This window comes from Leptinotarsa decemlineata, unplaced genomic scaffold (assembly GCF_025532065.1).
Source record: "Leptinotarsa decemlineata unplaced genomic scaffold, Ldec_3_MD MMD2_tig00026317_RagTag_RagTag, whole genome shotgun sequence".
In the NCBI taxonomy this organism is placed as follows: domain Eukaryota; kingdom Metazoa; phylum Arthropoda; class Insecta; order Coleoptera; family Chrysomelidae; genus Leptinotarsa; species Leptinotarsa decemlineata.
This window is the reverse complement of record NW_027412686.1, coordinates 1,103,084-1,127,876: the sequence shown is the minus strand read 5'-3', so window position 1 is coordinate 1,127,876 and position 24,793 is coordinate 1,103,084. Positions and strand designations below refer to the sequence as shown.

The 24,793-nt window shown below is 32.2% G+C and overlaps 1 protein-coding gene across 1 annotated transcript in view; it reads left to right on the top strand.

Moving 5' to 3' along the window:
• Positions 1 to 24,384, top strand: part of IleRS-m (Isoleucyl-tRNA synthetase, mitochondrial) — a 43,449-nt gene extending 19,065 nt beyond the window's left edge. Inside the window, exons 8-13 of the mRNA XM_074181886.1 lie at positions 17,781 to 17,953; positions 18,014 to 18,140; positions 19,198 to 19,493; positions 21,907 to 22,120; positions 22,185 to 22,619; positions 24,014 to 24,384. Coding sequence (XP_074037987.1) covers positions 17,781 to 17,953; positions 18,014 to 18,140; positions 19,198 to 19,493; positions 21,907 to 22,120; positions 22,185 to 22,619; positions 24,014 to 24,250 — 1,482 coding nt within the window. The 3' untranslated portion in view covers positions 24,251 to 24,384. The remainder of the gene's footprint in view (positions 1 to 17,780; positions 17,954 to 18,013; positions 18,141 to 19,197; positions 19,494 to 21,906; positions 22,121 to 22,184; positions 22,620 to 24,013) is intronic.
• Positions 24,385 to 24,793: the final 409 nt, after the last annotated feature.

Sequence of the window (24,793 nt, the reverse complement as noted above, 5' to 3'; positions counted from 1 at the left end):
GAAAATAACAATTATATTAAGCAAAATAAATCTGAAATGAAATAATAGTGAAATAAAACACAAGTAAAATAGAACAATTGAACAAAAATAAATAATAATAAAGAAATGAAAAAAGAAAATAAAAATAAAAAGTTGAGAGATTCCAAGCCACGTTAGTTCACGACGTTTCGATTGTTAGTATGTACAATCGTCTTCGGGTGATGACTGGATGACCCCATTTTTTTTTTTTTGTTCAATTGTTCTATTTTACTTGTATTTTATTTCACTATTATTTCATTTCAGGTTTATTTTGCTTAATATAATTGTTATTTTCAGCTATTCATTTTTAATTCTTCTTTTTTAGTTGTTTCAGGGATTTCAAATCATTTTATATAGTAGACAATGGAAGTACGAACTAGTGAAATTCATCATGAAACATTGTCAATCACCTTCAAACAAACATTAATGTGTTTGTCTTCAGGAAATTATTAAATTTTTCGCCATTTTGTGGTAGTTGAAGATATTGACATTATATTCTAGGGTTGTGGAGCATTTGTCAGGAGCTTCAAAATGGTGTGTCACAAGACTCCCCTTTCCATTTAATTTTTTCCCAGATGGCGCCCAGACGCCATCTTGAAAGTTTCATCTGTCAATTTCACTTCAAAATAAAGTATTCATGCATTAATTTCATTATCCCAAATTTCAATTTTTTGAGTTGACCCGTTCAAAAGATAAAAGGGGCGGGGGCATTAAAGAAATGCACTGTATGTTACAAAAGATACACCTATCAACTACAGTTTAGGGAAGTTTTTAGATTATTCTCAAAGTATGTTTGTCTACTTGGTTTCTCAACTCAACTTGACAGACTGGATTTTACCTATGCTCGTTTTCTCTAAGTAAGTCGCTTAGTCTCTGGCTGACCATTTGTAGGAATTATCTTAGAGATGCGCATCATCTTTTTTGATAATTGGTGGTGTTCATGACTTCTGTTGTTTTGCGCGTTTATATGTTCTCGTTTTCCTCCAAGTTGATTTGCATATTTTAAGGTATGTGCAATGTCATGTCTTTTGTTCTCTGCGATCTCTTGAGGTATGTCTCGTAAGATGGCTTTCAAGCTAGAGATTATTTTTTCATTCAGAACTGTTTATGAAATGATCGCGAAATTGAAAAACCTCCTCTGAGTATGTGTTTTTCGTTGTCGGTGAGAGTGTGATTCAAGATATACACCCGAGTTTTGGTTTCAGAGGTCCCATTGGCGTTGTAACCATTTTGAGAGACTTTAAACTTTATCTTATGTTTGTTACTTTTTCATTTTGTATCTGTTTTATTCTCCAAGCAGTAACTTTGTTCAGATGTACTGGTATAGGGTTTGGTCAACTGGAGATGAATATTATATGCTTCTTTTGCTGTAGCAGCTAATATTTGTTTTTATATGAGTGATAAACTTGCTTTTTTCAGGATATCGCTGCAGTTTTTTGTTTTTAGATTCTAACCAAATTTTGTGCAAGGTGGTATTATCTGGTTGTCTTGGCATCATATCAGGGAAATAATGTCACAAACAAGTGTTGATTTATTCGATCTAAGTTTTTTACAGCTCTCTATATATGTATATATATATATATATATATACATATATATATATATATATATATATATATATATATATATATATACACATATATATATATATATATATATATATATATATATATATACAAAAAGGATTTGAAGCTCTGTGACTTTTATTTGATTATCTGCGAGGTCACAACTTACTGTTAGTGAGGTTGGCCGTGTCGAACAGAATGTTATATTTATACAATTGAAACATGTCAATACAATAAACAAGTCATTAAAATAAAAGAGGTTGACTCCTCACAAGATACAAAGAAGAAATTGAGTTTACTAAAAATCGTTATTTGTTTAAAATTATGGATTACCGGTAACAGGCATGTGGTTTCCATAATTTCCATGGTGAAATAACAAAACTGAAAGAAGAAGTCGAAACACTTTAATCTGAGGAGGTAGATTCCACAGGAATTGAAAAAGAAGATATAATTTGCGAAATGATAGACAGACAAAACCGAGCCAAAAATATATAACATTGTAGAATGCGCCTTACAAAATAAGGATGAAAGAGTTGCCGAGGAGAAGAAAATAATCACTAATGTGCTTCAACTTGAACATGGATAACATAAAACTTTTCAGATTGGATAAATCCATGCCTAACAAGAACAGGCCCATAAAGGTTATTCTGGAATCACCAGATATCGCTAAACACGTCCTCAAAAATAGAAAATTGATGAGCAATTCTAACATCAAGATTTCTGGAGACCAATCCATTTCCCAAAGAAATCCTGATTTGCAGTTAAGCTGCAACACGAAACTATATGTTCTCTGTTGATAGCCAAGTCGGTAGCCAAGCGGTTCGGCGTGGGTGCTTTGTTCACTCACTCGAATTGACTGCCGTGTTGGTCGGTGGTTCAAGCCCTAGTCTGAACGATCGATCTTCACTTGCTACCGTCCAACCCGTGTTAGGAATCACACGTTAAAAGGTAAGACCTCTTTAATCCTTAGCTCGCACAAGTTTCGACTTCTGAGGGTTGTCGTTCGTAGGGGTGCGACAGCTGGTTAACGGAAAAACAGATTTTAAACAGATTTTAAACAGATAAAAATTTCCTATTCTATTTCTAGTGGAGTGTGTATGAATACTACTCGTGTAGGTCAACTGATCACTCAGATAATTTGGCAACATATTGTGTTTAATTTTAAATATAAATATTAGCACATTTAGTGTTATCCTTTGTTTAGCAGACATAAGAGACAGTGTTTCCTGTTGTATATGTTCATTTATATTTCACACTGTATAGGTCATATTTTACCGATGTTTGTAGACAGTGAAGTCTGTCATTCTGTTATCACTTTTGTCATATACATTTTTGTAATAAAGTATTACGTATTTCTTAACAAGAATTTACATATACAATAGTGGCGACGAGGACGGGATAGAATAAAATGGATTCCGAACAATTCAGTATCCTGATTAAGACTCTTACGGAATCATTACAATGTTCACAAAAATCCAGTTCCCCAGAAGTTATTCTTTTAGAACCTTTTTGCGAAGAAACGGAAACGTGGGACATTTTCATCAAGAGACTAGAGAATTTTTTCAATATGAAAAATTTCACGGGTACCTTGGCAGAGATTGACAATAAGAAGAAAGAATGGTTGATACATTCCATGGGTACAAAAACATTACAACTTCTATACAATTTGACAAGTCCTGACGATCCGAAAACCAAATCATATGATTCTCTCCAAATTCTAATTAAAGAACATCTCCATCCCAAACCCAGCGTAATCGCGGAAGAAAATCGTTTCACAAGAAGAATACAACAAGAAGGTGAAAGCATTTCCGATTTTGTAGCAGATCTGAAGAAACTATCAAGAAATTGTGACTTTCGATGTCTTTCTTGTAATGCGTCCACCGCTGATAAACATCTACGGCAGCAATTTATTAGTGGAATGAAAAACTCCAGTTGGTTGGAAAAACTAATTCAGCTGAAAGAACCTAACAATACTTTTTCGGATTGTGTTCAAACAGCACTAGCAATGGAATCGGCTCACAAAGATTCGAAAGAAATTCAAGCATTGCAATCATCTTCGATGTCAATATCTCAAAATCAACTGAAATTCAGTCAAAACTTTACAAGGTCATCTCCGAATCCGTTCAAGCGTTTTTGTTTTCGATGTGGTGATGAATCGCATTTAGCAAATGTCTGTAAACACGTTCGTTCACATTGTGGAAGGTGTGGTCGAGTTGGACATTTAGATGCAGTTTGTAGAAATGGAAAACCAATGACAATTCATCCAAGTGTCAAACCTACCAAGAAATTTGTGAAATCCAATAATCAGAATCAGATACATCCAGTAACTCAACCAAGTTCTAGTGAGGTTATTGTGGAAAATGATTCTGATGATGAATTCTATTACATCAACAATATCATAGACTGTGTGTTACCAGAATCTAAGCGAAAACCGGATAAATTTCTTCTTGATGTTCAATTAGATGATAAACATGTAGAAATGGAATACGATACCGGAGCAGCAGTTTCTTCTATATCTTATGATATGTTTAAGGAACTTTTTCCCAATAAACAGATTCACACAAGTGAACTTCCTTTGAAGACTTACACAGGAGAAATAATAAAACCAATTGGATACTCAACTTTTGAAGTCAGTTATTGCGGACAAAAAGTATTGGCTAACCTATATATATTACCTGGTGAGGTAGAACCTATTTTTGGTCGTGAATGGCTTAAAGATATTAAAATTATTCCACCTGAAATTCATCAGGTACAGGACGATATATATTGGTCAGAAAATTCGAAATCCCAAATTTTGAATGAATTACGAAAAGAATTTAGTGCAGTTTTTGAAACTGGAATTGGTAAAATAAATAATTATGAAGCCAAATTATTTCTTCAGGACAACTCTGTACCAATTTACTGTTCTGCAAGAAAAGTTCCATATGCATTGCAGAAGAAGGTAGAAGACGAAATAGACCGCCTGGAACAAATAGGAATTTTGACAAAAATTGAATATAGCGAATGGGGTACGCCAATAGTTCCAATTGTTAAGAAAGATGGTACTATTCGATTGTGTGCCGATTATAAGGTTACAATTAATAAAATTCTCAAAGATGATCGATATTTAATGCCTAATGTGGAAGATATATTTGCTACAAGTATGATTGGTGGTAAGCTTTTCACAACTCTCGATATCAGAGAAGCTTACCTTCATATGCCTATGGATGATAATAGCGCCAAAATCCAAGCTATAACCACAATGAAAGGAGATTATACTGTTAACCGTCTTATGTTTGGAACCAAGGTGGCACCAGCAATTTGGCAACGTTACATTACAAGAACCTTATCCGATATACCGGGGGTATGCGTATTTCTGGATGATATCAAAATACAAGGATCAAGTTTCCATGACCATCTTCAGACATTAAAAAAAGTTCTGAAACGTTTGCAAGATGTTGGCCTAAGAGTTAGAGAAGATAAATGTAAATTTTTCGAGTCCAAAATTACTTATCTGGGACATACTGTATCTGACAAAGGTCTAGAAAAGACTCCAGAGAAGATCAAGGCAGTAGTCAATGCAAGAATTCCAACAAACACATCTGAGCTGAAGAGTTGGCTGGGACTAGTAAATTACTATAGTAGATTTCTCAAGAATCTAGCGACGAAACTATCTCCATTGTATAATTTACTCCAGAAAAACGTTACTTTTCAATGGACAGAACAATGTCAAAATGCTTTTGATCTTATGAAACGGGAAATTACATCAAGTGAAATTCTCTGTCCATATGATTCTAAGTTACCATTAGTACTGGCTACAGATGCAAGTCCCTATGCGCTTGGAGCAGTCCTCTCCCATATAATGCCGGATGGCACTGAAAGACCGATTGCTTACGCTTCCAGGTCTCTCAGTAAATCAGAGAAAAACTATAGCCAAATAGACAAGGAAGCTACTTCGATATTTTGGGCTTGCAATAAATTTTTCCGTTACTGTTATGGGAGAAAATTCCGACTGATCACAGACCACAAACCATTAGTGTCCATTTTTCATCCAGAGAAGCATCTTCCTAGTATGGTGGCTACTAGAATGCTTCATTATGCTCAATTCTTACAAGGCTTTGATTACGAAATTTCATACAGATCAACAGAAAAGCATGCGAATGCAGACGCCTTATCTAGATTACCAGAAACCGCAAACACAACACATACTTCCATTGATACAGTAGCACATTACCAATTACAACAGTTGTTAGTTCTACCAGTAACGCATACTGAAATTGCCAAAGAAACGCAAGCGGATTCTATTCTAATGAATGTCTACAAAAGTTTACTTGAAGGAAAGAGAATCACAGAAATTGGATACGTTGGTAATGATTTGGAATTTTCTCTTACACATGGAGTTATTTTAAAAGGTTCAAGGGTGGTTATTCCGACCACACTACGGAGAAAAATCCTGGAAGAACTACATGAAGCTCATACAGGTATAGTGAAAATGAAAGCGCTAGCCAGATCTTACGTCTGGTGGCCAAAAATTGACTCCGATATTGAGCAATTAGTCAAAAGTTGCATACCATGTCAAAGTGCTCAAAATAAACCGATGAAGGTACCACCTCACTGTTGGGAATACCCAAGCTCTCCCTGGCAACGAATACACATTGACTTCGCTGGTCCTTTCATGGGTAAATATTTCCTACTAGTAATAGATGCATTTTCTAAATGGCCAGAGATCATTTCCATGACTTCTATGGTAGCTTCAAGAACAATTTCCATTTTACGTAATCTTTTTGCCCGTTATGGTCTACCAGTCACTTTAGTTAGCGACAATGGTCCAACATTCAGATCTCAAGAGTTTGAACTGTTTTTGAAAAGTAATGGTATCTTGCACAAGTACTCAGCACCATATCATCCGGAAACAAATGGCCAGGTTGAAAGATACGTCCAAACAATGAAAAATGCACTGAGGAAATTGACATCTAACCGAGACAATTTGGATTGTAAATTGGCCAACTTTCTAATGCAATATAGAAAAATACCAAATTCAACTACGGGAATGTCACCTGCCATGCTTTTTTTACAAAGAGAAATTCGTACAAAAATTGATTTACTCAGATACATTGAAAATGAAGACAACAAAAATTTAATTCGACCTCAAATGAAGTATTTCATCCCTGGTCAACGAGTTCGAGTTCTGAATTATGATAAAAGCTCGAAATGGAAATTCGGAAAAATTGTTAAAAGAGAAGGTTCACTGCATTATTACATCGAGGTTGATGGTAAATTGTGGCGACGACATTTGGATCAAATAGCGCCAACGGAGGTAGATTGGTCGGATAATTACAGAAATATCCGATGTTGCTCTTACGGAAATATATCACCCAATGAAGGCATTAACATATCTACCACTCAAAGCTCCAATCAGGAAACAATGGAAATGGACAATGAACAACAGGAAGGGATTTCTATTTCACTACCGGAGAATGAAGCATCAATTTCTGACTATTCATCTATAGAAAATTCGGATGGCAATAAAGATCAACAAACGAACACATCAAATACTGAGAAGAGCAATCAAGCAGTAAGGCGAGGTACGCGAGTGAGAAAACCTGTGCAAAGATTAAACCTCTAAATAAAGGGGAAGATATATGTTGTATATGTTCATTTATATTTCACACTGTATAGGTCATATTTTACCGATGTTTGTAGACAGTGAAGTCTGTCATTCTGTTATCACTTTTGTCATATACATTTTTGTAATAAAGTATTACGTATTTCTTAACAAGAATTTACATATACAATATTTCCAACATGCATTCCACAGATGTGCGTTTATTACAACTTAATATTGCCCTCATGGATCTGTTTTGAAGCTTCTGTAATCTGTTTAGATTTTCATTGCTCACAAAATAGAGTAATGTACTGCAATAGTCAAAGTGGGGTGCTATTATTGATTTATAAATTGTTAATTTTGCATATTCACTTATTTTATTTTTCAATCTATATAAAAGATGAATTTTCGTGGCTATTTTCTTCTGAATATAACTACAGTGTGCATTAAAGTTCAATTCTTGATCTAATACCACTCCCAGATATTTAAAAGTTGTTACCCTTTCAATGATGACATTATCAATATAAAGATTCAATGACAGCTGTTCATCTTGCAGTTGTTTTGAACGATATTTGTTACCTAATAACATGCATTTTGTTTTATTAACATTTAACTTGAGGCCGTTGTCACATAACCACTCGTTTATATTTAATAATTCCTCATTTAAACATTTTGAGATTTCATTAGTCGTCCCAGAACAGCACAACATAGTGTCGTCGGCAAACAGTTTTATATTACACCTTTTAACATGTATCACAATATAATTTATGTACAGCAAGAATAGCAGTGGACCCAATACTGACCCTTGAGGGACTCCAGAAATTACATTTAGAGTACTTGATGTCACTTGATTATATTTAACTAGCTGCTTCCGATATGTGAGGTAATTTGTGAACCATTGTAATACTTTATAATCTAGTCCATACTTATTTAATTTCATTAAAAGTAACTCAATGTTGACCGTCTCGAATGCTCTTTTGAAATCCAGAAAGACAACACCTATAATACGTTTTTTAGATAGCTCAACTTTCCACAAAGAGATTAGAAATTGCAGTGCAGTTTCACATGAATGGGATTCCCTAAAGGCAGACTGTTCTTTAATCAAAATATTATGTTTCGCTATAAATTTCATCAATTGCCTTTCACTGTGATTTTTAATATTTTCTCATAAATTCGCAGGGTATTTATGGGTCTAAAATCAATAGGAACAATGGTGGCAATTTTCCAATCATCAAGAAATGTTCCAGTGGTTAATGATAAATTTATCAAATCCAAAAACCTATTTCCCAGTATTTTAAATATCAACTTGATTATATTCAGATTAATTCCATTGTCATCTGTATTATTTTTCTTGAGGGAAAAAATTATTTTTTTTAACTCGCACATATTCAATGTTTCAAATTCCCCAAGTATCTCATTTGTTGGTATAATATAACTGAGAACATGATTATAATCATTTATTGGTACTATACTTTCGGTTTGATTTTTCTAACCGTCAACGAAAAATGAATTAAAATATCCTGCTACTTTTGCTTCATTTGTTACAAGAACACTATCAAATTGTATACCTTTGAACTCTTGTTTTCTATTTCCCTTTACTAAACCTTTCAGTGCTTTCCACACAGTCCTACTGTTTCCTCTATTTTCGTCAATCTTTGATTCATAATACTTTTTAGTTTCAATTCGTATCTTTTTGGTAATGAGATTACGACTTATTTTATATTTATCTCAATCACATTGTAGTTTGGTTTCCTTTACTTTTTTATGAAGAAAATCGCGTTTTTTTAAATCTGCCATGATTTCGTCTGTAAACCACACTTTCAATTTGAAATTATTGAAATTATGCTTCCTTTTGAATGGTGCATGTATGTCTAAGCATCTAATAATATTATTGATGAATGAATTTGATATTTCATTAATGTCAGTAATATCATTATTCCATAACGTATTCATTAGGGACAATTGGAATTTAATTTCATCAAAGTATTTATAATCTCTCCTACTTATAATAATGGAAATTGATTTAGTATGAAAGACATTACCTAAAGATATTAGAATTATCTGAAACACTTTGGAGATAAGATACTTTAAATTTCAACAACTTGTTATTTGTTATGAAATAATCGATTAATGTGGATGAATCTTTGGTGATTCTGGTATAATCGTCAACTAATTGGTACAGTCTCATGAATTTAATCAGTTCTTTGATTTTTCGGGTGTAAGTGTTCTCTGTGCCCTTAAGATTTAGATTGAAATCGCCCACTATAATAATATCACAATTACAACTTACTATCTCTTCTAGTTTTTCTTCCAAGAATGCTAAAAAATCTGCATATGATGCTCGGGAGAATGGTACACCACACACATTATGTATACAGTATTATTTACAACAACCCTGATAGCCACAAACCAAACATTCATAAAAATAATATCTTTCAAAATTAGTTCAAATTTCAATTCACTTTTGATATATATGGCAACTCCTCCCGTATGTCTGCTGGATGAATTACAAAGTACTAACTCATATCCATTTATATTAATTTCATGAAGAGCAATATCATCCGTAATATGAGTTTCTGATAAACATACTAACAAAGGTTTATGCAACGAGATACAGTGCAACAAATTATCCAAGTTTTTTATAATTATTTTTTTATACATTAGTATAGAAAATGTGCCAACTATGCTTATTTTTATTTTTATCCTCAATTTGAGCATTTACATCCACATTTGCAACCCCATTATAATTAATATTTTCGACTATCTTAATAGATAATTCATTTTTTGTTAAACATTTACCCTTATCATTATTTACATCTATAAAATTAACGAAATTTTGTGTACACTTATTCAACTTATATAGATATGCATTCAGTTTGTAATTTAATTTGTAAATTAATTTGTTATACTCATTACTCATACAGTAAGGAACTGATATAACATGCAAATTTGTATGTAGACAGCTTTTGAGCTTATCATTTAATTTTCTGAAAAGTGGATATTGTTTATTTCTAAAATCATTTGATCCTCCTAAAATAATAATAGAATCATGTAATGTGAAATCTTTTGCTAAATGGGGTAAGTTTTCGATAATGCTGTTCAGGCAAGCAAAAGGTTTAATAATTGACAAAACATTATGATTTTCAAGTTGGCAATTTAACATTTCACCTAACTTATGACTACATTGATCACATAAGAGCAATAATTTAACAGAATTGCTATATTTGACTGAATTTTCATTTTGATTAATTCTGCACATTCTATTTGTTTGTTCAACTTCATTTTTATGTGTAATTTTTTCTGTTACTTCTTGCCCATGATTGGCCTGATTCAATTGGAAAACTCCCAATTCATTTTGTAGTTTTCTCAGTTCCTTACTATAGTCATTGTTTTCGTCTTCTAACATTTTTATAGACTGTACCATACTACGACTAACTTGATCTGATTCCTTAATTCTAATTTCTAACTCTAATACTGTTTGATTTTTGTCAACAAATTCTTCCTCATATAATCTAATGTTTTCACGTAATTTAATAACCTCTTTATTTAATTGAGAAATGATTTCACGTTGATCCTTCAGTTTTTGAGCATCTTTATTCTCCATTTCAAACACATCATTTTCGAAGTCTTGAGTTCTTTCATTCAGCCGCTTAATATATTTGTCTTTTTCCCCAATATCTTTATACATTTTATCAACAGTTTGTTGCATTTCATCAATTTTTTCATTATACTCGACAGTTAGATTCTCTAATTCAATGTCCTTATTGTGAATCACAAGTTTTAATTTTGAAATTTCTTCATGAAAATAGTTTGTTCTAGTTGTAGCGTCTTTGTCTTTTTTGTTTTCAATTTTCGGAACAATAGATTTTATGACCTTCTAGAAGTTTATGGCACTTTTTCCTTTCCACACAAGAAGGATGAAAAATGTCCAAGCATAATACACATATTAGATTTGTAAACTCTTTCAATTGAACACCGTCTGTACTTTTTATCCTTCACTCCTTCACGTTTTGCCTTTATCCAGTTCACTTTTTGAACACAGGCAAAAAAGCTACGTGGGTAAAAAGTCGATCCACTCCTGATTTCACTGAATTTCCACTTACTTACTTGGCTATTATGTCACTGTGCTTGCTTATATCTTAATGTAAACCACACCTTATGATGGCGGACACTTTGCACAACACAACAATATGACTTTTATTATTTAATACCATTAATATACCATTTAAATATCCACATGAACTTCACCAATATGATAGCTGTATTTGTATAGGTTCAACATTATACAGTGCTAATCAAAAGTCCCCTCCCCCCCTCGTATCTTTTGAACGGGTATACTTATAATAATGAAATTTGGAGTGTGGAAATAAACGGATGTAGGCTTCTTAACTGGTCATAACAGGTGACGCAATAGTCATAAATGACGTCACAAGGCCACTGTGACCAAAAATTTTAAATGGGACCCTATGGCAAGTGACAGCTCGTTTGAAAGGTATTGAAAATACCTATTCAGTCATACCAATTTTGTTTGGGTTTCGGCTGATTTTGATTGATAAATTGAAGAAATACGAAAATTATAGTTTCGCATTTAATTAATATAGATTTAAGAACCAGTTCTTATAATAAGTGTTCAAAATGTGCTCCATCTACTTCCTGGCAGTAATGCATCCTATTGCTAAACTCTTGTCGTACTCGTCCCAGTGTGTCAGCGGAAATTGCCCTACATTCTTCAACAAATCGTTGTTTCAGAATGGCAATACTGTCAGGTGCTGTAGCGTAAACCTTAGATTTCAAGTACCCCCATAGAAAAAAATCTAATGGTGTAAGGTCCGGTGACCGAGCTGGCCATTCGATCGAACCTCGTCGTCCAATCCATCTACCACGATATTCTTCATCTAGGTAACGTCTTACTGCACCGTAATAGTGTGCAGGAGCACCATCTTGTTGAAACGTTATTTCCAAGTTGTCGAATTCATCTGGATTATCTTCTAGAATTTCAAGAATTAACGCCTCAACATCAGTTTGTAACATCTCCAGATACAATTCACCGGTTAAGTTAGCATTGAGAAAAAGAGGCCCAACTATGTGGTTTCCCAAAATACCTGCCCAAACATTTACTTTTTCTGGAAATTGAGTATGTTTTTCACGAAAGATGTGAGGATTTGTGTCACTCCAATACCTCACATTTTGAGTGTTAACATTTCCATTGAGAAAGAAAGTACTTTCGTCACTAAAACAAATTGTCTGTATGTAGCCTGGTTGTTGGTTCATTTTATCGGACATAGTTTCACAGAATTCTAGTCTTCGGTCGGGGTCATCATCTGAAAGTTGGTGCACCATTTTTAATTTGTATGGATGAAATTTGTTTTTAGCCAACACCCTATGTACTGTCCTTTGACTGACTTCACAGATAGAAGCAACTTGGGCTGTGGAAGAAGTAGGGTTCACTACCATTTCTCCAAGTATGTCAATTTTTTTGTCATCACTAATTGTTGGTCGACCAGATCGTTTGGCATCTTGAACACTACCTGATGCTTCAAACTTCCCAAGAAGCTCCCTCAAATAAACCCTCGATATAGGGCGATCGGGGTACCTCTCATTAAACAGTCGTTCCGCTGCATGGAAATTGTTTCTACATTCACCAATTATTAAGATAGCTGCTACTTTGTCGGCTACAGTACGTACCATTTTGCCTATGTAAACACTTAAACGTCTCGTTAAACAATAGCTTAGGTAAATTTTCAAGGTATAAACACTTTTGACAAGTAGATAATTCAAACACGTCAACCTTTTTGACAATGAACCAGAGGCGTACTTTAAAATCTTTATTAATTAAATGCGAAACAATAATTTTCGTATTTCTTCAATTTATCAATCAAAATCAGCTGAAACCCAAACAAAATTGGTATGACTGAATAGGTATTTTCAATACCTTTCAAACGAGCTGTCACTTGCCATAGGGTCCCGTTTAAAATTTTTGGTCACAGTGGCCTTGTGACGTCATTTATGACTATTGCGTCACCTGTTATGACCAGTTAAGAAACCTACATCCGTTTATTTCCACCCTCCAAATTTCATTATTATAAGTATACCCGTTCCAAAGATACGAGGGGGGGAGGGGACTTTTGACTAGCACTGTATATTACTGCTAAATGAAGCTAGGACGACACTGGATATTGAAGATTCGGAAATAATAATGGATCAGTATAATTGTATGCGTTGTGACTCAATATTAATTTTTCTAGTTATAAATCGTTTGTGCTCGATGGTAATTTTTGGTGTACAATCCTAAAAATTGATTTCAAATCTTCAAAATGGTTTATTGGTTGTTTATATCATTCCCCATCGAGTTCCGATACTATTTTTTGGAACATCTTGAAGAGATCATTATGTTAGCAAATAATTGTTTTTTACTAGCGGGAGATTTTAATTTGAATTTCTCATAAAATGCATTCTATGTAAATAAACTTTATTCTCAACACATGGATTGAAGCAATTTGTAACCGAACCAACACGTATCACATTAGAATCTGAAACATTAATTGATTATGTTATATCAAATCAAAATGATATTATAACCAACGTTCACTTATCCTCCAATATCACAGATCATATGATAATATCAGTCAACTTCCAATTAAAGCCATTGAAACAAAACAATATTACAAAAAAATATAGAAATTTTTGTGAGAGTAATCTTGATAAAATAAAAACTAATTTGATTTCTCGCGAATGGGCATTGAGTTCAATAGATGTAAATTTTATATATCAAGAAATCATTGATAATTGTTCTGCAGTTATCAACTTGTGCAGCACCTGTAAGAATATGTCAATTTAAAAATAGTGTGACATGGTTTGATAATGAAGTAAATAGTAAAATCAAGGAAAGAGATAAAGCCTATATATCATATATTGAATCTTCACCAACTGAAAAAGTACTCAAATGGGATAGCTTTAAAATTCTCAGAAATGAAGTTGTGAACATGTGGAATAAAATTGACAGATATAGAAACAATTCTCAGATGATGTGGAAAACATTAAAAGTCCTTGTAAAAAGTAGTAATGAAAACTCATTCAGTCAGGTACAATTTGATTATAATGGAGACTCGTACATTGTCAAGGAAGAGACATCCTTAGTTGAACATTTCAACAATTATTATGTTAATAGTATTGTAACGAATTAAAGAATTAACTGTCTTAAACAAATTTATTTTAACAATACTTCACTATCACAACTAATTTATTTACCCCACTCAGTAACTAACGCTTAATTTATCTTCACCGTTTGTTAACCGCTCAAATCGCTTTCTTGGTACAGACTCCTCTTCGGGACGAATAGCGACGTTTTTATATCGTCAACGTACGTTCCGGATCCCTCTGCGGATTTCGGGACCCATCCGGAGTTTTCGCGGTATGCGTCATGCGTTGGCTGACAGGGACACCGGTCAGGGCCGGCTTCAGATTCATTACAGTATTAACCAGATAATCGAGAGCATTCAAAGTGATAAAGTGTGGTATTATTGCGATTCTAACCTTTACTTACCTGTAACTAAATTCAAAATGATTTCATTAGGAGAATTACGTGATATTATTGCTTCATTAGACAATAAATGTTACACATATGAAATGCTAAATGTCAAAATTGTTAAACAAATTTTTGAAACTGCTGGACATGCTATATTGAATCTTATCAACAGTTCCCTTCAGATGAAAATATAAAAGTGAATAATACTGTAAAATACTTAGGGTTTCAACTGGACTGCAATCTCACATTTGAAGAACATTTTCAATACATACATAAGAAAATTTCGAAAAAACTATATTTTTACTCTATAATTTCAAAGCATCTGTCTTTTAACACAAAGATATTAGTCTATAAAACAATTATACAACCACACTTTGATTATTGTGCTTCGATTTTATACTCTTTCAATTTGAACAAACAGGCACAACTACAAAAATTGGAAAATAGAGGAATGAGAATTATATTGAGAGGAAACCGATATACTCCCATAATTACAATGTTAACAACCCTAAATTGGCTTTCGGTTTCCCAGAGACTTTCATACCAGACAATGATATTTGTGCATGAAATTGTTAATGATTTAACTGGAACATATCTTAAAAAATCTATTTGTTTTAATTATGATATTCACAAATATTACACTAGACATAATCTTGACATACATATACATAGAACTAATACCAAAATCAGTATGAACTCAATATATGTCAAAGGTTTTGATACATACAACAAATTGCCTCATTCTTTTAAATCAGCTTCAACTTTAAAAAGGTTTAAAACTGATCTGCTGCATCATATTTATAACAAATGTAACTGAAGGTATTACTAATAAGATCATAAGTCATGAGTTTTGGAATATTAATCAATTATTTGTTAGTTATAATTTTGTTGTTGTATATTAGGAATGTATCCTACTTACCAAATAAATGTTTTTATTATTATTATTATTATTGTATTGACATGTTTAAATTGTGTAAATATAACATTCTGTTCCCAACCTCACTAACAGTAAGTTGTGACCTTTTATATTATTAATTTGTACAGTGTATCACCTTCATATAAATTTAGTAGCTTTTCCCTGAAGATGATAATAAATTTTATCGAAATATTGGAAGAACTTGTGTTATAAGAGTACACTTCCGTTCTGCTGATCACCCAAAGATATTTTGCAGGTTTTGTTCTTAACTAGTCAGCAAAGACTGTATATATATATATATATATATATATATATATATATATATATATATATATATATATAACAGAATAATTAGTGAACGGATTAACTATAAATCGATTTAATTCGTGAGGTTGCAGTCAATAGCTGGGCTGTTACAAAGAAAACTCTTTGTTATATGTCAAGCTTTCGGTATATTTCACACCTTCGTCAGGACAACTACAATAATAAGATTATATATCTTGTAAAAAATATATAAATATGGAGAACTTACTAACGTGAGAATAAAATATAAAATGGTTCAAAAACAGATAGAAAAACATTAATAAATGACAGTTAATAAAAATTTTGGCTGACAATGTCAAGTGGGAAAATTCTGAATGATACTCGAATTACTAGATTTTTTATTTTCTTTATCATATTTCAGTAGGTACGTGTAAATTTTGCTGAGACTATCAATATCAGTTCGTTTATTCATTGAATGTTCTTCGTTATTAATATGTATCATTTCCAAAAATATTCTTTTCGTTGTATTGGTTTCTCTATCTAAAATATTTGGATTTTCAAAATTCATTTTATGATCCTCCGAATTAACATGTTCTGTTAATGCACAAGAATTAACATTTCGTCTACAGTCGCTCTTATGGGAAGTGATGCGACTACTTAGAGGTCTAGATGTTTGTCCTATACATGTTTTAGAACAATCCATACAAGAAATTTTGTATACTAAATTGGATTTTTGTTTATTTGAAATTGGAGCTTTTACTTTACTGTATAATTTAGATATAGAAGTGATATTTGTTTTAGATATTTTGAGGTTATTATTTCGGAATACATTAATTAATTTTGGTGTCAATTCTTGAATATATATATAAATCACTCCCATATATTCAAGAATTGACACCAAAATTAATTAATGTATTCCGAAATAATAACCTCAAAATATCTAAAACAAATATCACTTCTATATCTAAATTATACAGTAAAGTAAAAGCTCCAATTTCAAATAAACAAAAATCCAATTTAGTATACAAAATTTCTTGTATGGATTGTTCTAAAACATATATAGGACAAACATCTAGACCTCTAAGTAGTCGCATCACTTCCCATAAGAGCGACTGTAGACGAAATGTTAATTCTTGTGCATTAACAGAACATGTTAATTCGGAGGATCATAAAATGAATTTTGAAAATCCAAATATTTTAGATAGAGAAACCAATACAACGAAAAGAATATTTTTGGAAATGATACATATTAATAACGAAGAACATTCAATGAATAAACGAACTGATATTGATAGTCTCAGCAAAATTTACACGTACCTACTGAAATATGATAAAGAAAATAAAAAATCTAGTAATTCGAGTATCATTCAGAATTTTCCCACTTGACATTGTCAGCCAAAATTTTTATTAACTGTCATTTATTAATGTTTTTCTATCTGTTTTTGAACCATTTTATATTTTATTCTCACGTTAGTAAGTTCTCCATATTTATATATTTTTTACAAGATATATAATCTTATTATTGTAGTTGTCCTGACGAAGGTGTGAAATATACCGAAAGCTTGACATATAACAAAGAGTTTTCTTTGTAACAGCCCAGCTATTGACTGCAACCTCACGAATTAAATCGATTTATATATATATATATATATATATATATATATATATATATATATATATATATATATATATATATATACCGCCACCGGTAGACAAGTACTTTCTTGGTTTTTCTCATTTTGTCTTCAATCGAGGACCGCCTGCCCGGTACTGACGATGCCCAATAGGCTGAAACAGCTGTCTACCGGTGGCTCTTAAATTGAAATCAATATGGGAATGATCAAAAAGTACTTATCTATTAATTTTTTTATTTTCATGGAATTATTTTCATCCTTACTTTTTATTCAGGAGCTTTTAGATAGCGTTAAATTCATTCCAAGTGAAAGAGCTGAAACATACAAAAAAAATTTAACGAATCAAATCCTGAAGAGACCATACTGGTGCATATCCCGTCAAAGGAAATGGGGAGTTCCCATACCAGTTTTTTACAATAAGAACACTTCTGAAACCATAATTGATGAGTAAGAAAGTTTTGATGTTTCATTGATCTGATAATAATTAGAAATCTATATTCTTGAAAGGAACACCATGGCACATCAGTTGAATTTGTTGGAAAAATATGGAACAGATTTCTGGTGGCAGTTTTCAACATCAGAACTTTTACCTGAGAGTTCATGCACCTCTCCAGAAATACTTGAAAAAGGTGAGGTGAGTACATAACTTGTCAAATAACACCAGATGTTTTCAATAAGTTCACAGTGAAAGTATTATCCGTTTTTCATTTAATATTGCCATATAATTTGACAAAAACATAACACATTTTTTAACTGATGACCTTCAATTTATAAAATTGAAAGAAAGAAATTAATATTATGGGTCTTTATTGAGTGAAATAGTACAACCAAAACGCGAAGGTCGAATCAGTACTACAGGTTTATTCTGCCACTCAATCTTCAAGGTCAGTTTTGAAACTGGCAAAGAAAATTAAAATAGCACTCAAAGAAAGATATAAAAAAAACACAACCACAAAAATAAGAAACATTAATATTATAATTGAAATAATCTAGGTAACTGAAGAAAACATTGTTTCAGTTATGTTTTTGAATATTAGTAGTTTTTCAGTGTAAACTAAAAATATTACCTATCTAGTATATTAATGATCTCTTGAAAAATTCATGAATATATATCAAAAGTGTCAGGAGTAGCTTGAACCTTTATATTGTGTACATCAGTTTAACATTTTTTTACATATTTACATATGAAACTGAGTATTATTTATTTTGAGTAGAATACTGTATTCTTGCCAAAATCTGTATTCGGAAAATCGTATTTGAACCAAACAAAAATGCTAACTATTAGTTTTGAGAAAAATCGTTTGAATTTAGTTTTCAGTTGGTTAATGTGAGTGGTTATTCATACTCATTGAATCAACTGTTATTATGAATGGATAATTCATCACTACTGTCGAAATTGCACTTCAAAAGGTAATATTTCGTTAATCCATAGCTCATCCAAGTTTCGACTTTTGAGGGTTGTTGTTCACATGGAGATGACAACTGATTAAAAAAAAGTCATCAATGTGAATCTAATTGTGTAGAGTATTTTTTTCCTTCACAATAATGAAATAAAAACATGATTCATATTGAGTATTACAAAATATTTAATAGAAATCATAAGTAAAACAAGTAATTTGAAGTAATGTTTGATGGTAAAATCTTATAGTAAACTGTAAACAACCAAATGTGATATGAATGATTTTATTTAGGATATAATGGATATATGGTTGGACAGTGGTCTATCTTGGGCGAAGGTATTAGAGGGAGAAAAAGTGGCTGATATGTATCTAGAAGGTGTAGATCAACTAACAGGTTGGTTCCAGTCATCTTTGTTGACATCGGTTGCCTTGAGAAATAAAGCCCCTTACAGAAGCCTTTACGTTCATGGTTTCGCAGTAGACCAAAATGGGACTAAAATGTCCAAATCAATAGGAAATGTTGTCAACCCTGTACACATTAAGGATGGCAAAAAAGGCCAAAAGCCTTATGGAGTGGATACTTTGAGGTTTGTAATTGTGTATAGATTAGAATTTTTTTGATAATTCAATTAAACAAAATTGAATAATGAAGTAACCTATCTGAAATAGTTTTACACAGTTACATTAAAATAATTTTAATTACATTAAAATACCAACTAAAACAATCATTGTTGCTGAATCCACTATATGATATAAATGACATTTTTCTTCATTCATAGATCTAAATACTTATATTTTTGCTTGTCAAGAGTGTGGACTACATATTTTATGATTAATGTTTTTGTGTTTTCCATCGGTGTGCCTCTAAAGTTAAAACTGTTCATAGTCTACTGTAACATACTGTTTTTCTGTGAAAAATTTTGAAGGTGAATAAATCTTCTTATCATATCATTGTAATCTCTGTCTGTCTGAAGTCATTGACTACAAGTAATCCTAAATGTAAATAAATATTGTTTAATGTTTATGATTGAAATATAGATATTGGATTTCACAGAAATTAATATAAATTTTCATGACACTGATATTTGAATTCCAAATTTCAAAATTAATAAGTTTATAAAATGTATTTCCGTGTTTGTTAAAAAGGGTTCAGTATTAACTAACATTGAGGAAATCTAAATTCACAGATGTCATAATAGGCAGAGCATTGTAAGTGAGTTTTTAGTTTTGCTTTAAACATGGCTATTGGAGCTTCTTTGATAAAGTCTGGTAGAGAGTTGAATAATCTGATACTAATAAGTTTTTTATTAGTAGGGTTTAATCTATTATTGAGAATAGCGATATGGGATCTCATTCTAGTCGGATAATTGTGTGTATTTCCATTAAGTATGTACAAATGCACGTTCGTTTTTATATAGATTAATTCATTATAATCAATAGCTGATGGAAGTGTCGGTATTTTAAACTTAATGAAGCATAGTTTACAGCTTTCAGTCTGGGTTATACCAGCCAGAGCTCTAATGGCTCTTGTCTGGATAATAAATATAATCACATAATCCTTGGCCTCCTGTTTAAATACTTCCAAAGAGTTATGGAAAAAATTGAGACCTGACTCGTTAGCCTCTCTCAGAATTCTTTATCGAGGACTATAGTGTCCATAGTTTGTCACTTGTCTGTTCACCATGAAGACTGATCATAGCAAGAATGGCCCCAGTTAATTTGACCGTAAGTCATAATACAGTGAAACATTCCATGGTTAGCGAAGATGGCTGCCTCCGAGATCACTAGCGATTTCATCCGTCTAATTGCAAATATTGCTTTTGATAACTTGCTTGTTAATTGATGTACATGAAATTTCCAATGAAATTTTACAATTTTAGTGGCAGTATGCTTGATTATGAAGACAAGTGTCTGAGTTTTGTGTGTGTTTTAACTTACTTCTATTACCTTGAACCACTCAGTAGCTTGATTGATGATCAATCCTATCATTTTATCGATTCTTGTAGAATTATTTTATTCTATTCTGGTTGCGAAGGTAGCATCATCAGCTAACAAGATGTGCGTTTGTAAGTCAAAAACAATAGCGGTCCTAAAACGCTACCTTGTGGGACACCTTTATGTATTGTTAGACTTGAACTGCTCTGATTATTGCAGTGAACTATTTGGGATCTATTTTGAAGATAGGTCATCAGTTTTATAGCGTAGTCAGAAAATCCGTATAATTTTAACTTATTCATTAGTATAGTGTGATTGACACAGTCAAACGCTATACGGAGGTCAACATAAACTTCCAGAGAGGGAGTTGCGGCTTCAAACCCATTGGCTACAAACTGAACAAATCTTCTCACTGCTTCAGCTGTAGATTTTTCTTCCCTGAAACCATACTGATGTTCTGAGAAAAAAATGGTTCTCCTCAAGATAACCACTTATTCTAAGGTAAATCAGCTTCTCAGCTAGGTAAGCTGATTTACCTTAGCTATGGAAGCTATTCTACGGTAATTATTCAGATCCTACCTGTCCCCTGATTTAAAGATTGGAATTATTTTCGCCATTATTAGGTTTTCTGGTAAAATATTATCACACAGAATAGTGTTTATGATATGAGTAATTGGATTAACAAGAGACTCAATATTTTCTTTATATATCACTGTCTAGAGTTTTGTATTCAACGTTTCAGCTCCCATTTAGGAGTCCGTTTCAAAAATTTGATGTGACTTGACGCCGGGGCCTCAATCTGCCTACTCCCCAGGTCTCGTCATGAGTTCTCTTTAAGGTCTCAATCTGCCTACTCCTTAGATCAAAAATGATTTCCTTTTCAAAAGAAAAGTAACGATTTATGATAGAAAAAGTTAATTGAAGCCAATGAAGAATAAAACAATGGATAGGCAGTTTTTCCCTGCTCTAAATGACGCACAATGTGTCTCTCATATTCTTTATATGTTAAAAGATATGCCATATGATCTTTCACTTCTCACCATATCATGTTTTTATCATTTGAAGGTGGTGGGTGACCTGCCATGCCAATCAAGTTTCTTTAGCACATGTAAGTACAAATGTGTTGGATTCTAGTGCTGAAGAAGTGCAGAAAATCAGGAGTATATTAAGATTTGCACTGGGAAGCTTATCTGACTATGAGAATTCAGAAGAATACAAAAATAATTTGTTGTTAATTGACAAGTATATGTTGCATCTCCTGTTACATTTTCACAATCAAGTAAGTAACTTTTCCTATTTATTTTTTATGATGCCTACTTTCATATAATCATTTGTTTTTCTAGGTAGGGGAATTCCTTGAAAATTATCAATTCCACAAAGTTTCTGCTACTCTTTTACACCTCCTGACTAACCCTGTTTCAGCTTTGTATTACACTTCCGTAAAAGACCGTTTGTACTGTGACAACTTGGATAATTCTCGAAGGCGAGCTGCTCAGCATACGCTATTACAAATTTTGGAAGTTGTTACTAGGTCAATTGCACCAATGGTTCCACATTTGGCAGAAGAAATTCATTTGAACATGCCTCAAAAAGATAGTAAGACATATTTTACTAGTCACCATGCACAACCTGAGTCAGATTGGGAAAACGAGAGTATTGCAAAGGCCATGGAAGTTATACTGAATTGTAAGAAGGATATTAATAAGGAATTGGGAGCAAATACGATGGCAGTTAATGTGACTGTAATATTTTCAAAGCAAAGGTTTTCTGATATGAAGGTATGTAATATAATAATTGAATGTAGTAAAATACATATGATAATGTACAGCAAATAAAAACAAACATCAAACTATGAAATTGGCATTGCAGTAAAATTATTGAATGCCTAAATACCAGTTATGAAACAAAATTCATGAATGGGAGCATTTTGACTAGTATTTCTTTTTATTTCAATAGATGCGTGATTATAAAATTCGAAACAGTAACAGAGTATTTCTGTGCAGGACAGATGGTGGTATGGAATGAGTGAAGTGTCTCAAAAAGATCATAGTAGCTCCAATTTTCAAAAACAAATTTAATGCCTTCATGAATAGAGAGTGTTGGTACGCCATGAGTTTCATTGTTGTTAATCCTCTGCACGAATCATCAAAATTCAATTCATTCTTGATACATATTGCTTCTTTTATGCCTTCAAATCTCTCACAGCTTCACTACTACTTCCCCAAATAATAATACCGCAAGGTCCCCGAGCATGAGGATTAACAAAATAGAAGGTTCTGGCTATATTGAAATTTTTTTATCAATATTCTCAAACGATGACAGGTCTGATTCAGCTTCTTGGAGATAAAATCGATGTGGTTTTTGAAAATCAATGTCTCATCTATGAAAATTTAAAGGCATTTAGTATGTGAAGCAAATGTTAATCTTTGTTGGCATCTATGAAAATTCCAAGGCATTTTGTGTGTGAAGCAAGTGGTAATCTTTGTTAGCATAACTCAATGTTATCAGGAGTTTCAAATGATTCATTCAACTATTCATTCATTTCTTTACATTACATTTTTGCCTAAACAGGGGGTGTCCCTCTTTAATTGATTTTCTTTAATATTTTTGCTTTAAAAAAAATTGGGTTCAAGAACAATGTCTCCTCATACATCATCTCAAAAAAAAGTTCCTTAGAGGGTAATGAGCCGTTTATAGTTTTTTTTCTCACCATGGTCATAAAAAACTATTGTAAGAGGAAGCAGTACAATTTGTAGAACATTGAAATTATGCCGGATACACTCACCGAACACTAGTATAACTATTAGTCCATGATTCCAAATCCGCCAGACCTAAATCAATTTAGCAAAGTTGAGATTTTGTTAAAGAATAGGGTAATATGTACTTGAGAATGTATGCATACTTGATGTCTTGAAAGGGGTGCCTGTTAGTTGGAGTTTTTTATTTATTAGTTATTTTCTACATATACAGAAGAAAGTAACTGATGTATGAGGAAATAACAATATTTATTTTAAAAGTTTTTCAAAAAATATGGGCGTTTAAGCAAATACTATATACGTAATTTTAGCTTCAGTGCTATGGACATTCCAGTATCTTCATTAACGTCTTTTTATATTTTATTTGTTCATTCAAAAATATTTTACGGTTCACTTATATTTTGTGCATATTTCAGAACTTGATGGAAATCAGTGAACTAGAGCAGCAACTGGTTGATATCTTCCAAGTATCAAATGTGAGCATTACTGAGGACAATATGGAAATGGATTATGAGCTGGAAATCTCTAAAAGTCAAAATGTGTCTTGCCCCAGATGCAGAAAAATAAATTCGGAGAAAGATAATGAACTATGTAATAGATGTTATAATGTATTGAACTCATCAAATAATAATAAAACAGTTGCTGTGAATTAACATATTATATTTCATTTCAGTTTATTTTGAAAATAGTTATTAGAAATATACCATTTTTGCTTTTTGCAATAGCTGTGTCTAAAACTATGACAATTGTTTATGTTTTTTCATTGCAATAAAATCATTCATTATCATTATTGTTATTCATTCTACAATCGCTTGCATCTAGGTCGCTACATCAAATGGTCTACTTTCAATCAGTATAATAATAATATAATGACAATTAATTCTTCAGTAAAGAATAATACATAAATAAGAAGTATATGAGGTATATTTTACTTTCATGAATAAACTGATACTTCCACTGAGGATAAAACCTTGTGTGTGAGTAAAGAAAAAAAAAAAATATATATATATATATATATATATATATATATATATATATATATATATATATAGGTATCTAAAAAAATCTACTATTTTGATCATTCCCATATTGATTTCAATTTAAGAGCCACCGGTAGACAGCTGTTTCAGTCTGTCGGGCATCGTCAGTACCGGGCAGGCAGTCTTCGATTGAAGCAGCTTGACTGCATTAACCTT